This window comes from Manihot esculenta, chromosome 5 (assembly GCF_001659605.2).
Source record: "Manihot esculenta cultivar AM560-2 chromosome 5, M.esculenta_v8, whole genome shotgun sequence".
Classification (NCBI taxonomy): Eukaryota; Viridiplantae; Streptophyta; class Magnoliopsida; order Malpighiales; family Euphorbiaceae; genus Manihot; species Manihot esculenta.
This window is the reverse complement of record NC_035165.2, coordinates 3464110-3479182: the sequence shown is the minus strand read 5'-3', so window position 1 is coordinate 3479182 and position 15073 is coordinate 3464110. Positions and strand designations below refer to the sequence as shown.

The 15073-nt window shown below is 37.1% G+C and overlaps 2 protein-coding genes across 2 annotated transcripts; both read left to right on the top strand.

Moving 5' to 3' along the window:
- Positions 1-802: 802 nt before the first annotated feature.
- Positions 803-2681, top strand: LOC110616163 (probable carboxylesterase 9). Its single transcript, XM_021758506.2, has one exon. The coding sequence runs from the start codon at positions 1111-1113 to the stop codon at positions 2116-2118; it is 1008 nt and encodes a 335-aa protein (XP_021614198.1). The 5' UTR covers positions 803-1110; the 3' UTR covers positions 2119-2681.
- Positions 2682-3125: 444 nt separating this feature from the next.
- LOC110614752 (UTP:RNA uridylyltransferase 1) lies at positions 3126-8645 on the top strand. The gene is made up of 6 exons (XM_021756404.2): positions 3126-4607; positions 4858-5226; positions 6539-6762; positions 6891-6954; positions 7621-7817; positions 8301-8645. The coding sequence occupies exons 1-6, from the start codon at positions 3381-3383 to the stop codon at positions 8506-8508; spliced, it is 2289 nt and encodes a 762-aa protein (XP_021612096.1). The 5' UTR covers positions 3126-3380; the 3' UTR covers positions 8509-8645.
- The last annotated feature ends 6428 nt before the right edge of the window (positions 8646-15073 follow it).

Genomic DNA, 15073 nt, shown 5'->3' with positions numbered 1-15073 from the left:
AACAATATATATAATATTTTATTAATAATTAAAATCATTTTAATGGATTGGATTTTTCGGAGTATCAGTCTATGAAAGGTTTATGAAATTTCATATCATTTCTTTTACATTTACCTTCTTGTTTGGATTTAGAGGAATTGAGAGAAAAGAAAAGGAAATTTATATCTCTATCTCTTTTAGTTGAAATATGAAGTAAAGGAGTGGAAGGAGGGGAAAGACGAAGAATTAATTACATTCCTCAACTACTTATATTTATTTCAAAATTATACAAAATGGTAGAAAATCAAGAGAAATTAAAATTTATTTAGATGATGAGAAATTTTAAAATTTATTTATATCTATTCATATCGAACTATAATATATAAATATAGATAAATAAAATCATACAATATTTACGTTCATATATTTTAGATTCATGATAAATCAAATCTGTTTAAAAATTATTTTTATATATATATATTTCATAAATTGCTGATAGTGATTTTTCATATCTTTAAAATTTATATTTCTCCTATATTCTAATAATTAGTATACGAAGTGATTAAAAAAATGTAGACTAGTTAATAAATTACATATTCATGTATCACAAAAATTGCAAATTAATTTGTTTATTTTTTAATATGAAAGACTTTTGGTTTTTAATATATGTTCTTATATTAAATAAAGTGGTTATTTTATTAAAATCTATTATAGTGAGTTGGAGATTTTAATTAGTATAATTTTAATATTTATAATACTTTAATTGTCAAATTTAGTTGATTGCTTTAAATAGATGAATGCATTAAGCTCATCTGTCAGTATATTAAATTGAATCTTAAAAGATTTTATGTTGAAATTTCACTCTTGCCCCTTATAAAAAAAAAAATCAACAATAATTTTGTTAACGGACACAGATAATGTTGACATTTTTTCTTGTTAGCTGAAAAAGGTTTTGAAATTGTCAACAACATCTTCCTTACTAAACTTAAACATTTGATAATGCGTGGATGATAAAAATCCACAATTCTGCATGGATTTTCAACATTGATATAACCCAGAAATAGAGGAAACAAAACAGAAACAAATTAAACCTTCAAGTTTGAGCAATTCCTAATTTAAAAAAGAAATTCTATGAACACCCAAAATCCATTCCAACGATGCTATGAATACTCCAAGTTCGATCCCTACGAGCATCTCAACATCCGGCTGAACCCCGATGGCACTGTTACTCGTCTCCTTAAACTCCCACTTGCCAACCCCGATCCCGATCCCAACTCTGGCAAAGCCGTCGCCTCCAAAGATGCCATTCTCGACCCTGAAAAGAAAACTTCCCTCCGTATTTTCCTTTCCTCCAAACTAACCTTAAAGAACCCCAAAAAATCTGACACCACCACCCGTCTTCCTATAGTCTTCTACTTCCATGGCTCTTCTTGGATCCAGTGTCGCGCCAACTACTTTTCTCTTCACCTGAGCAATAGCTATATGGCATGCTCCATCCCAGCTATTATGCTCCTTGTGGATTATCGTCTCGCCCCGGAGAACAGGCTCCCTGCACAGTACGACGACGCGATGGATGCACTTCTCTGGTTGAAGAAACAGGCTTTGGATCCTGACGGTGAGCGCTGGGTTAAAGATTATGGGGACTTTTCACGGTGTTTCCTTTACGGTTGTGGCTGTGGAGGGAATATTGTGTTTAACGTAGCGTTGCGTGCGATGGATGTAGATTTGAACCCTTTAAAAATTGATGGGCTTATATTAAACCAGCCGATATTTGGAGGAAAACAGAGGACGGGATCGGAGATACAGCACGCAACAGATCATATATTGCCGTTGCCGGCAATGGATTTAATGTGGGAACTAGCGTTGCCCAAAGGGATGGATCGAGACCATCGGTTTTGTAATCCGTTGTTGGAAGGGCCACATCAGATGAAGCTTGGAGCGCTGCAGCGTTGCTTAGTGATCGGTTTTGGTTTGAATCCATTGATAGACAGGCAACAGGAATTTGTAAAGATGTTGCTGAGACATGGCATACAGGTTGAAGCTCAGTTCGACGAGATTGGTTTCCATAGGATAGAGCTTGTGGATCCTCGACGGGCTGTTGCCCTTGACAATTTGGTTAAAGACTTTATTAATAGCTAATCAATTTTAATTATCTAGTTTTAGCCAACTAGCCAATCCATGCTACATTTTGTTACGGAAAGTATATAATTGCAGAACATGCAGCTATGGTTCTCTTTGGATAATTTTACCATAAACAGTATAGATCACTCCCAGTTATTGTTTTTGAGAAAAAAAAAAAAAAGCCATTTCAGACTAAACATCCAATGTGTAATTGATGTTTAGAAATAACGTATTTCTGAAAGTAAATTGAAGCAAACTTATCATGTTAATTTTTCTTTTTACCCGATCATTTGCAGTCCTTTTTCTCTTATAATAGATTCAGCCTATACCCTTGTGAAGTTTCAATTTGGGTTCAAGTATCGAAAACTCAGACCATAAAATGAAATTTTGCCTTTTGAGTTCAATAATTCGACTATGTTTCTTTAATGGTTCCAATGAAAGGACTTGAAGGCTGAGATTAAGTTCCCACACGATGTCAGATTTGGATCGCAGTGGAGGAGCTCTGTGCACAAGCCTGAACCTACGGTTGGGTTCAGGGGTTGAATGGCCTCGCTCCCTCTTGCCCGGAGTAGTAGCGGAAGGTCAATGACGGTTGTTTGCACTATAATTTAATTTTAATTATTTGGAGTTAAATTAATTTAATTGACATATATGTTATAACAAATAGATGTAAATAACTCTAACAAATGAATATAACAATTTAACATTCCATTTCAAAAAAAAAAAAAAAACAAATTATCATGATTTTTTTTAGTGTAATAGTTTTTATTATGTTTTCAGATAAATTAATGGTTTTATAAATGTATTCGCTAAACTTAAACTCTAAAATTTACTACCTTCTAATTGATATTTTTATAAGTTATACGAATAAGTGGACTTATTACAATAAATTTGCTGTCCACTAGCTGCCATGAAATGGAATATTATATTGCAGCCCAAACAAAAACTTGGGAATTCTTAGCGCTCTACTTAGGCTTTAAGTTACATTACAGGAAATTACCTAGGACTCCTGCAAGTCATTACCCTGTAGTCATGTACAATACTCCATCACACTACGCACCCCTCTGATGCCGTCAAAATAACATCGTACCATTCGGATTTTCAAATCCTACATGATGACTAGAAATGAGAGAAATTTTGGTCTGAATTCGATACTCCAAATCCAAACCAATAGTCTTTGGAGAGTGGACAAATAATAAACTCAATTCGCTGTTAAACTCTCACCGCGTCTTCTCTGTTTCCCTTCGATTCAATCTAAAACCTCACCCAAACCCACTATTATGACCGGTGGTGGAGGTGACGCCCCATCGATGCAGCCGGTGGCGAATGGCGGAGAATTTCTGCTCTCATTGCTTCAAAGGCCTAATCAACAGCTCCAAACGCCATCACCAACACCACCATCACAGCCTCAACGCCCCATTCCCATCTCAATTACTCCGCCGCCACCTGCACAACAATATTTACAGCTGCAGCAGCAGCAGCAGCAGCAGCAGCAGCAACAACAACCTCAACCTCTCGCTCTCGATCCTGCTGTTGCAGCAGTGGGCCCTAGTATCCCTTTCGCGCCGCCTCTCTGGCAATCAAACGGCCGTGATATTCTTACTCCTCCTTGGCCGCACAATCTTTCTGCTCCTCCTCCTGTACTGCCTGGTTTCCTCGGGTTCCCCCAAAACCCTTGGCCTTCTCAGGGAATCCAATTGCAAGCAAATCAACAAGGAGTCCTGGGTGATGATGTTCAGAGATTAGGGTTTTTAACTGCCGACGTCAGAGTTAATAATACAATTCATAATCTTGTACATCACAAGCAGCAACTGGAGCAAAAGCTACAGTTTGGCTCGTTTCGCAGTGATATCCAACCCGCTGAGGGTTTATTAGATGTAAATTCAAAGCTCAGTGCAGCAAAGGAGCTGGAAGTAGGATTGGAGATCAGAAACTTGAACGGATTGGAAAGGAATCCAAAATTCGATCCACAATTTAGCTCGAATCCAAAAAAAATTGATTTGCGTGAACAGGACCAGAGAGCAGGCGGCGTTTGGGGAAAGCAGCTCCATGGAGGGGGTTACAGGTCGCAGGAAACTCGAAAGCCACCTCCAGGGTTTTCAAGTAAACCAAGGGGTGGAGGAGGAGGGGGAGGGAATTGGAATTATGGGCATAGGAGAGAGAGAGACCACACTTTGAACAAGGGGAATCACGGTGAATTGAGTAATACGAATGCGTTTATGAGTAGTGAAGGTAAGAGTCTAAAGGATGGTAATAGTTCACGAGATTTGGGACTCACTGGACAGCTTGATCACCCAGGGCCACCTGCAGGGAGCAATCTCCATTCTGTTTCAGCATCCGACGTTGAAGAGCCTTTGTTAAACATGGAGGCTGGAATGATTGAAGATGGGAAGGATGAAGGTCACGAATTGGATGATGTTGGTGAAGAACTCGTCGATTCTTTATTACTTGAGGGTGAATCTGATGGTAAGAATGACAGGAAGCAAAATCGGCATTCTCGTGAGAAGGTCAATTCTGTTCCCTTCTATTTGCTTGTTTCACACTTTTGAAGTTCCAAACTTTTGTGTCTATGAACTATATTCAAGTGAACCTCCTAGGAGTTTCCTTGTGAAATTTGTTTAGTTTTTAACCAGTTAAAAAATGATCTATGTGATCAGGCGATTCTTAATGAAATGGAAATTAATTATTGCCCTTTTATTTTATTGTAAAGGAATATATTTTGAAAATTTTTGGATTCTCTTTGTTTTTTATGACCAGGAGTCTAGGTTAGATAACAGGGGACAACGGATGCTTAGCCAAAGGATGAGAATTCTTAAAAGGCAGATGGAATGTCGCAGAGACATTGATAGACTAAATGCTTCTTTTATTGAAATTTATGAGTCATTAGTATTGCCACAGGAAGAGAAGGCAAAACAGAAGCAATTGTTAGCAGTATTGGAGAAACTAGTGAACAGGGAATGGCCTCAAGCTAAATTGTATCTTTATGGTTCATGTGCCAATTCATTTGGGGTTTTGAAGAGTGATATTGATGTTTGCCTTGCCATTGAGGATGCAAATATTAACAAGTCAGAAGTGTTGTTAAAGTTGGCAGATATATTGCAGTCTGATAACCTACAGAATGTGCAGGTGAGTTGGATTATTTTACCTTTTATATGATAGTAAATTTGGAATTGATACAATAAAATATTTATTTACAGAAACAAGTTGCAAATATCCACACTTCACACCACTTCATTAAATCATCACATTTTAGTTTATATAGCAGTCAGAAAACGCAGATCAAACATTGCCTTGGTTTAAAATTTAGATGTTGAGATTTATCAGAAGGCTGACACATTTGTATTACGCAGCTAACTCTTTAAAATTTAGAAGGAAGCATGGTTGAAAATGTCGATTATTTGGCTTTTGTTTCCAGTTATATTGTTGTTTACTATTTTAGTTCCTCAGTTAAGTCTATTCCATCATTGGGGTTCACTTCTATAATTATTGCTCTGTCAACCATATATAAGTTGACTGGACTAACTTATGAGAATTTTAGTTACTATGTATTTTTTTGGAGTTGCCCAAAAATGTGTGAAGAAAAATGGGGAGAATGGTTTATTATTTGACTGAAAGTAATGACAACCAAATCTCCTATAGTTCAGTGTCAAGTAAACGTGTAAATTGAGGAGTGTGCAAATTTATTGTGCAGGTGTTAAATATGTGTGTTATTCTTGTTTTTCATTTATAGTGTATATGAGATACTAGATGAAGAGTTTCATTCTGCAACCTAATGATTGAAAGCTAGCACTATATTGGAAAAGGAAATATTCCACAACTGGCTATCACTTTAGGTGATCTACAAACTACTAGCTCTGTATTATGTCAACCCTAGGGTGGCTTGAGAGGGTAAAACCTTTTTATTCCCCCATTTTTTTTAATCTATGCATTTATAAATTTTATTTGTTATGAGATGAATTGTCTTTATGAGATTACATTTACTTATGAGGTTTTGGAGCTTTGTATCTGTATAGTTGCATCTCCAGATCTGTTGATTTGGAATGTGAGACCTTTGATCACTTTGAGGTGAAGCAGCAATAATCATTTTTAGGACTGACTTCCAAAATTCGTCCTTATTAAAACTCTTGTACTCTAGAACTAATTACAAGGCATTTCTCTGAAATGGAGATCAGCCTTGGCTAATTGGTCACTCATAGCATTACTTGGAAGAGAGAAACAACCAAAAAAAAAAAAAAAAGAAAGGTTTGAATATGTAAGAAAATGTTTGCTCCATATATAGTTCATTGCAGAAATGCGATTTGCAATTTCATCAGAAATTCCAGTCTTTTGTTTTTTAGAAGAAACATTAATCCAGGTTTACTTACCTTGGAATTCTTTCTTTTGGTTGAGTTTTGCATGCCCTTCTTTTTGAGTCCTTAATCCAAGATTTCTTCTACAGGCATTACCACGGGCTAGGGTTCCCATAGTAAAACTTATGGATCCAGTGACTGGAATCTCCTGTGACATATGCATTAACAATGTTTTGGCTGTTGTAAATACCAAGCTTCTATGGGATTATGCACAAATTGATGTGAGGTTAAGGCAGTTGGCTTTTATAGTGAAACATTGGGCGAAATCAAGAGGAGTTAATGAAACTTATCAGGGAACTCTATCTAGCTATGCGTAAGTCATTTTTTGAGAACTATACTTGTGTTCCCAAAGTTGAAATATAAGGTTACCTGTTATGATGGATTGTAAGTATCTGATTCTTTTCATAATAAACTGGTTAGCTAATATTTCTTTCTTTTCAGGTATGTTTTAATGTGCATTCATTTTTTACAGCAGCGGAGACCTGCTATTCTTCCATGCTTACAGGTCTGCATTCCAATTTTTCTATTCTTAATTAGATGTTTTATAGGCATGCTTTATCGTCATAGTCTTGAACACCTCAAAAAAGTCGACATCTATTCTTAACCCCTCTAATTCTTATTACCATGTCTCTACTGTCTAGCCAGATACTTGTTTCCAAGGGGTTGAGGGTGTGAAGAACGCACTAATATTGCTTTAATGTCATTAAAATTGAGGAGCAATTAAAATAAAATACTAATTTTACTAACTAATGGGATTGATATGTTGTGGCATTATCCTTCCATTTAATGAATAAAGTCCCCCATTAAGCAAAGATTTTGAAAAGAAAACATCTTGTTCACAAGCATTGGCTCTTTTTGCAAGTTATTAGGTCATAGCAGCGGAGTTCAGCCAATTGTTCAGCTTTTGCTTAATCATTAAGAATTTCAATTTATGTTTGTAATTTATTTCAATTAAGTGAACTTATATGGCCGAGAAGGTTTCAGGGATGCTCTTGTCGCAATTTTGCAGTGCTTACAAGTTACAATCTTAGTCTTGATTCTTCTACTGCTCAAGTCTCTTGTGGTGTAAATGTTTTTTGTTTTTCTTTCACCTCTCTCACTCTTTCTTAATGCCATTCAGTGTAATGTGTTTTGCTTCCACACGAAGTATTCATGCCTTGCTGACTTTCAGGAAATGGAGCCAACATACTCGGTCACTGTAGATGACATCAAATGTGCTTATTTTGATCGAGTGGAAAAACTTCAAGGTTTTGGATCTCGTAACAGGGAACCAATTGCTCAACTGGTCTGGGCTTTTTTCAATTATTGGGCGTATCGTCATGATTATGTGAATGCTGTTGTATCGGTTCGCACAGGAAGCATAATCAGGTGATAAAAAAGTCTGGTGTCTTTATTAGGAGTTCTGTTTGCTAGATCACAAGATATTTTATGCCATGGTTAATCCTATATCTAGCCATAGGCTCAGGGACCTGCTGGCTCCATCCTGCAAAAATTTTTGGTTTGGCGCATTGGGCTAGGATTGGAGAACACTTTCCTAAGGGCCTGCCCAAGTATTTGTCTTTTATGAACTTAGGTGAACTTGGTAAAGAAGTTCAGTTCCTCGATTTTGAATGAGGTCTATGTTTATTTATAGCATAATATGGACATGCCTTCTGGCTTGATGAAGTTGAAAATTGCAAATCCCTCAACACACGAAAATTCGCAATGTTGGGAGGAGATGTGAACCTCCTGATTATTTGTTTCATAGTTTGGAATGATATAGCTATTTTTCTCATAATTGAGACATTTGAAGATGAAATCATCTAAGCCTTTGCTGATTGGCCTACTGTTCCTCAATTCTTAATTTGGCAGTAAACAGGAAAAGGACTGGACAAGAAGAGTTGGGAATGATCGTCATTTGATATGCATAGAGGATCCCTTTGAGACATCTCATGATCTGGGTAGAGTGGTGGACAAGCATACCATAAAAGTTTTAAGGGAGGAGTTTGAACGTGCTGCAGATATCTTGCAGTATGATCCAAATCCTTGTGTAACGCTTTTTGAACCATATGTTCCCTAGTTGATTCTGCTTGAATAAGCGTATTAGATGTAATTATGGCTTTAAATCATACTCAGCTTGTAAAAGTCCTTGTGTTATCTCCTTTCATTTTTGTTTATATGCTTTTGGGCTTTAGTATTAAAAGGAATTTCTGGTCTTGTGAATTCTCTTATTACAATTTTAGATTCAAGGCATTGAAAGCTGATTAAAATTCGGCTAAAACTGTGTCCGAAGAAACCAGGAATCATGAATAAGAAATTTCTGGAGTATTAACGCTATAGAATTAGATGATAGTGCTCCCTTCTCCATTCAATGCATTCGGTGCATCTGATTGTCTTTTTCTGATGTGGTTAATCAGATGAGTTTCATTTGAACGGTTGATTGAGGTTTAGCGGAGTTTGTCATATCGAGCTTGTCGTTGGTCAGTAGCATGACAGTTATCTCGATCGCCTATTCCGCCTCTGTGCCATATATTGGAGATGGAAGACTATAAATGCCCGTCAGTCCAATAATAATTTATTATTATAACTATATATTTTTAAAAAATGTAATTGCTTTTCTTTATATGTTTGTGTATACAATTTATTATTAAAATTACTAATAAAATTTTGAATAAGTAACATTATATTTTATATGTGAAAATTTATCTCTTGTGGTCTCCAATTCTCTGTGGATGGGAGCCATTGCCATTCTACCCATTGCTATTCATATTGCAGAAGTGCTAATAGTTATTCCTTTATTCTTTTTGTTATCCCATTTCCACGAAATATGAATGCTTAACATAATAGTGGCCTCAATGTAAAGAACCATTAAAGATTTGCTAATTAAAGATCTTGAGCAAATCTGAGAAATTTTACTCAGCTGAATTGAATTTTCTAAAATTTAGATTTGTTTATTAAAAAAAATTTAAAAATCCAATTTCAAATCCGAATTATGAATTCAAAATAAAAAATCACTTAAAATTGGATTTAACTAATATAATTTTTACTATAATTAAATATTTTAAAATCTATAAATACTGTGAATTCCGGAATTTGTTATAAAATATGTAATAATGATAAGGAGAAAGAGAGGATTCCCTTTTATAGAGAAGGAGAACCTTTCTTCGAATATGAGATTGGATTGTCCCGGCATCTTTTTTTTTTTCTTTATTTAAAAATATTTATTTAATTTATTTTATATGAATAATTTTTTCTTAATATGTTATATATAATTAAAATTATTAAAATTTTATAATATATGAATAAAAGTATATTTTATTTAACATTTATTAATCATTTTTTAATATACTTTTAAAGTTTTTCTTAAAAACTATTTAATTGTAAAAACATCTTATGGTTTTAAGATATTTTAATTAAATAAAATATATATTTTTTAAATATCTTAACTTAAATTTATATTATAAATGATTTTAAGGTGTTCTAAATAAATGTGTTATACATTGATAAAAAATTTATTATTTAATATTTAAAAACTAAACGAAACACAACTTGGCTTTTAATCTCTTTATAATATTTATTATTTAAGGCATCCAATTATTTCTTCTCATATATATATATATATATATATATATATATAAGTGTTAGATGGTTATATAAATTATAATATAATATTACAAATCAATTAATGGAATAATAATATTAAATTAATTAATATAGTTAGTTTATTAATTTTATAAATAAGAAATGGAACTATATTTTTATTTATTAATATCTATAATACATAAATTTTAAAATATGTTTATTTTTATTTTTAGTTAAACTTCTCATAAAAATTATCAAAACTTATTTGACATATGGTTTCTCTTTTTTATTTTTTTTAATGTAAAAAATCGATTTAGTTTTTTTTAAATAAAATAATAATTTTTATAAAATAATTCATAAATTTCAAAGTTATTCTTTTCTAAAATTATATTTTTATTACAATAATACTAAATTATTAAATGTATTATTGGCAATTCTAAAATTTCTCTTTTGCTCTTACTTTTATATGTATTATCGATTATCTATTTAGATTATAAATAGATAGAGTTACAGACTGGACGTGGGATTTCATTTAAATTAAAATTTTTCTTAATTAGAGTACATTTTAGTCCAAGAAATAGGAGTAATAGAATTTAAATAGGAGTCACAAAACTCTTATTTTTTAGAGATTTTATTTTGAATTCCAAGCATATGGATTCGATATCTTGATGTACATATCAGGTAATTTATTATCAATAACCAGAATCTGCTGACGTCTGAACCAAAAGTAATTATATCAATTGTAACACTTAAAAGATAATTCTATGCGGTATAATAATGTAAATTTGATAAATATGTATATATATTGGGATGTTCTGATATCCCGAAAATGGTACGATTAGGGTGTGTACGGTGTGAATTTAGTTTGGATAGTTGATGCCTTTCCTTTTTTTTTTTATCATTTAATAATGTGTAATTATCGTCTTACTACAGACGTACGTATTGCGTCATTTTTTATTATCAGACGTCATTTAATTTTCTCTGATGTTTATGCGAACCTGATCCCGGATATATAGGGGTTTGTTGTTCCACTAACCCATCAAGTCAGTTGAGCTGGATATCTTTCAGTTGGGTCCAAGTCTGTTCTGTCCTGCCTGCTTGCACGGGGTTTGGACCGTGTTTACATGGATGAACTAGCGTATTGGGCTTTCACAAGGCTGTAACCTGGTCTTCCTGCATGGGCTCAACTGTGGTCTAGATATTTGAGGTCCTAGTTATCAAGTGCCCCTTTACTCGCTCATTAATTATTCCATGATTAATAAGGGGGTAAATTTCGAAACCTCAATTATTACTACGCGACTCTAGGAGTACTTTTGTCAAAACGTCTTTTCTCCGCCTTTACTCATTTCAAATTCATACTTTTGATTTTATTCTCAGTTCTCCTTCTTGCGCTGTTTCTGCTAGCTTGCTCTCCTTCTTCTCTGTAATCTATCCTTTCCCGATTTGAGGTATGTCTCACTTTTCTCATGGCTTCCATTAGAATCCCCAATGTCGTGGATTTGATGTCCTCCATTACCCCTTCTTTCCTTTTCAATTTCTTCTCTCGTGAGTATGCTGATACCACTATCTATAGGATTAGGGCTCCATTTCCTAATGAAAGGATTGTCCTTCTCAATCCACCTCCAGCGGGCTTAATAGACGCCCAGCGAGGATGTAGCTTAGTCTTCTTTGTTAAGTAATGGACTTTGGGCTGACATTCCCTTTCACCCATTTCTTCATCGAGGTCTTTCTGTCACTTCGGAGTAACCCCTTATATGTTGTCCCTCAATTCTATCCTCTTTATGTGTTGTTTTGAGTCTGTCTGTTTGTGTTGGGTTTCGCCTTTGTTGTGTTGTTCTTCATCTTCATTCGCCTTATTAGATCCAACCATGAGTTTTATTATTTTGGTCCTTAGGATGGATTATCCATTTTTGCTGAGTATAAAGACTCGATAAAGGGTTGAGCTAAGGCCTTTGTGGTAGTCAAGCTGAAAGAGAGTTCAAGGATCAACTGGGATGTTGATCTCTCTTGGGGCGAAGTCTTTTAGGGTTGCAATGACTTCCCCAGGTTGATCGTGTTAGACCAAGTCTGCCTTCTTCGACTGACCTCTGTACGGAAGAAGTATGATATCGAGAAGTGCATGTTCATGTCCAACCTCTGGACTACCGGAAATCTAGTACTATTATTTTTCTGCCTTTCTTCCTTGTTGTATTTTCTTTTGTTGTTTTGAAGTCTAACCGGATTGATATCTCTTTTTTAGCTTCTGCTGTTCTTATGGATAATATTAGGCTTTTGAAGAACTTCTTCCTATTCCAGGAAAGCATGAAAGCCACACTGGACGCCTTTAAGACTTGCAAGACAGTGGTGGACGTGACCGTAGAGGTCTTTCAACCCATGGTCCCCGCGACTGCAAATCGGACTAATGCCCCTGCCCCAACTTTGGCATTGGTACCTGTCTCAAAGGGTTTTGGATCTACAGCTTCGAGGGCTTCCGTCCCTGCTAAATCGCCGGCTCAAGCCAAAACTCTGGCAGCTCCTAACCCAGCCTCCAAGGAGCCTATTGCCCTTAGTGAGTTTGCCGAGAGCGGTTCAAAGAAGGGCACTGGGGTTGCCCCTTTGAATGTCCTACCTCTCCAAGCTATGGGGGCCATTACGATTAGAGGGGAAGCTAGCAAGCGAGCCCGGACCTTATAGCCTACTACTGAAGGTAGGACTGCCAAGTGAGCTCGTACTATGGAGCTTACGAAGATAGCCCCTCCCCCCTCCGTTAACAAAGGGAAGAAGGCAGTGGAGCAGTTTCAGCTCCTGACAACAAGCTCTTGAATGTTGTCAAAGTGACTCTTGAGTCTACGCCGGCTTCAGCAGCCAAGATGCTCTATGATAAAATGTTTGGGGGACTCCGGATGCTTCGAATCCTCGTTTCCTGGCTCTCATCAGTCCCTTTGCCTACTCCACCAAGCAACAGGTACCGTTCAACACTCGTTCTTTAGATAACCTCAGGGACAGTTTGAGGGAGATGTTCCTCATGGCAAGCCATCTATTTTTCTCAAGGGTATTTCTAGCTCCTTTGGCTTTTTTAACTTTGTTTTTCTTTTCTTGTGGCAGACCTTTGGGGTATTCCTTAAGATTGATGCCCGAGACCAGTCTTTTCAGAGCTCGATGGAGCAGCGCATCCCTGAGAAGCACCAGGATGAAAACATCATTGCCATTGTTAAGGCCCATGGACAAATCATTAAGTTCAAAGGGGTTATTGAGGACCTCACCAAGCAGCTAGGGGAGATGAGGGAGGAGGTCCAGGCCTCCCAATGAGTTTCTGTAGCTGAGTCTCAGTGAGACGAGGCCTTAGCACAATTATCCTCTTTAGAGGAGTCTTGCCATCAATGTGATGAGGCCAGGACCCAGTATGATGAGGTCTTAGCTTGCACTACTGCCCTTCAGCAGGAGCTTAGCAAGCACATCGAGGATCTGAAAGGCATGGCTTCGGCGGCGGAGGAGTCTCATCTCCAGCAACAACTCCGTCAAGAGGTCACTGCTCTAGAGGAGAGGTGTTCGCATTATTGAGGGATGCCCATGCTGCAGAGGATAGGGTCTAACAGGCTTGTGGGAGTATAAGGACTCTACTGAGCTGAAAGCCAAGATCTAGCAGGCCTACGAAGAGCAACTTGAGGAGTATAAGGCCCCTGAGGAGATGAAAGAAAGAGTATACAGGGAGGCCTTCTGCATGTTCGTTTGGGCTACAATCAAGGTCTTAAGGCGGCCAGGGATGTAACAGCCCGGAAACCGAACTGCCACCGGCACTAGGATCCAGATCGACTTAAGGTCGCCGGGACCCGTAGTAAGCCTGCTATCCTGTCTGTAGACCTGTGAACTCCCATACATGATCATACATTTGCTGTCAAAACATAAAATTTTCTCTTCTCTCCAAGGCTTAACCTGTGCATGCACTCTCTCTGTGCTCTACCAATCCCTACTAGAGCTCCTCATGGCTCTAGGCGGATCAATCTCATAATGTTAAGCCTGGTTTTGCTCATAAACATACAATAATAAAGAAACATATATAAACTGATCATGTGACTCCACAAAGGGATTACAAGTCTTATAAATCAAGCACCATTCTATACACTGTACATATACATTATCTCTGTACAAATACATGTCCACACTAGCTATTACAAAACTCTGTACTCTTTCTGTACCCTGCTGAGTTCTCTCTGACCTCTGAACCTGCACAACTGAAGTTAGGGGAGAGGGATGAGCTACACTAGCCCAGTGAGTAGAATAGGCAAATACAGGTGATAAAACATGCTCTCATGGAATGCAACACAGAATCACATCACCTCGGCCGGACGGATCAAAACTCCCTCTATCTCATCTGGGGTACCTAAGTACCATGTGCCTGGTCCCCGTAGGGCTGTTCCAGGTCTTTCTGTGTGTGCCTGGTCCCCGTAGGGCTGTTCCAGGTCTTTCCTCTGAGGGCTAATGAATCCTCACGAAGTCCGTGCCGTCTCACATAAGCAATGTACAAGGAGCAATGCCAAGTACAAGGATAAATGCAATGCATCATCTTTATGTACACTAATGCACTCACCCTATAGCATATTTATGATGCATGAAGCATGATAAAATATCAGTTCTCATATTAAAACATTAAGTTAAATTCCACTCACCTGTAGTTCTCTCTGAACTGACTCTGCAGGTTCTGACTCTGGACTCACTGCTGATGTCCCTGATTCCTCTGGTCCGTACCTACACAGGTGGACTCAAATGAGGGACTAAACTCACTCAAGAACATCTCTACGAAACTCCCCAAAACCCCTCTAAACAATCCTCAAACCATCACATAAAACATGCAAAAGGAAGCTGGACAGGGCACTTTCGGCGGCAGGTTCGGCGGCCGAAACCCCACTCCAGAGACGAAACTCATGCATGTTCGGCGGCACCTTCGGCGGCCGAAGGTCTCGTCCAGAGACGAAACTCACACACTTTCGGCGGCCGAACTCCCTCTTTCGGCGGCCGAAAGTCCCTTTCTAAACCGAAAGCCTAGCTTTCGGGGGCAACCTTTGGCAGCCGAACTGCCTCCACAA

Coding starts and splice junctions, on each gene's coding strand:
- LOC110616163 (XM_021758506.2), top strand. CDS start 1,111: ATGAACACCCAAAATCCATTCCAACGATGCTATGAATACTCCAAGTTC.
- LOC110614752 (XM_021756404.2), top strand. CDS start 3,381: ATGACCGGTGGTGGAGGTGACGCCCCATCGATGCAGCCGGTGGCGAAT. Junction 6,955..7,620: donor CTATTCTTCCATGCTTACAG/GTCTGCATTCCA, acceptor GCTGACTTTCAG/GAAATGGAGCCAACATACTC. Junction 7,818..8,300: donor CGCACAGGAAGCATAATCAG/GTGATAAAAAAG, acceptor TTAATTTGGCAG/TAAACAGGAAAAGGACTGGA.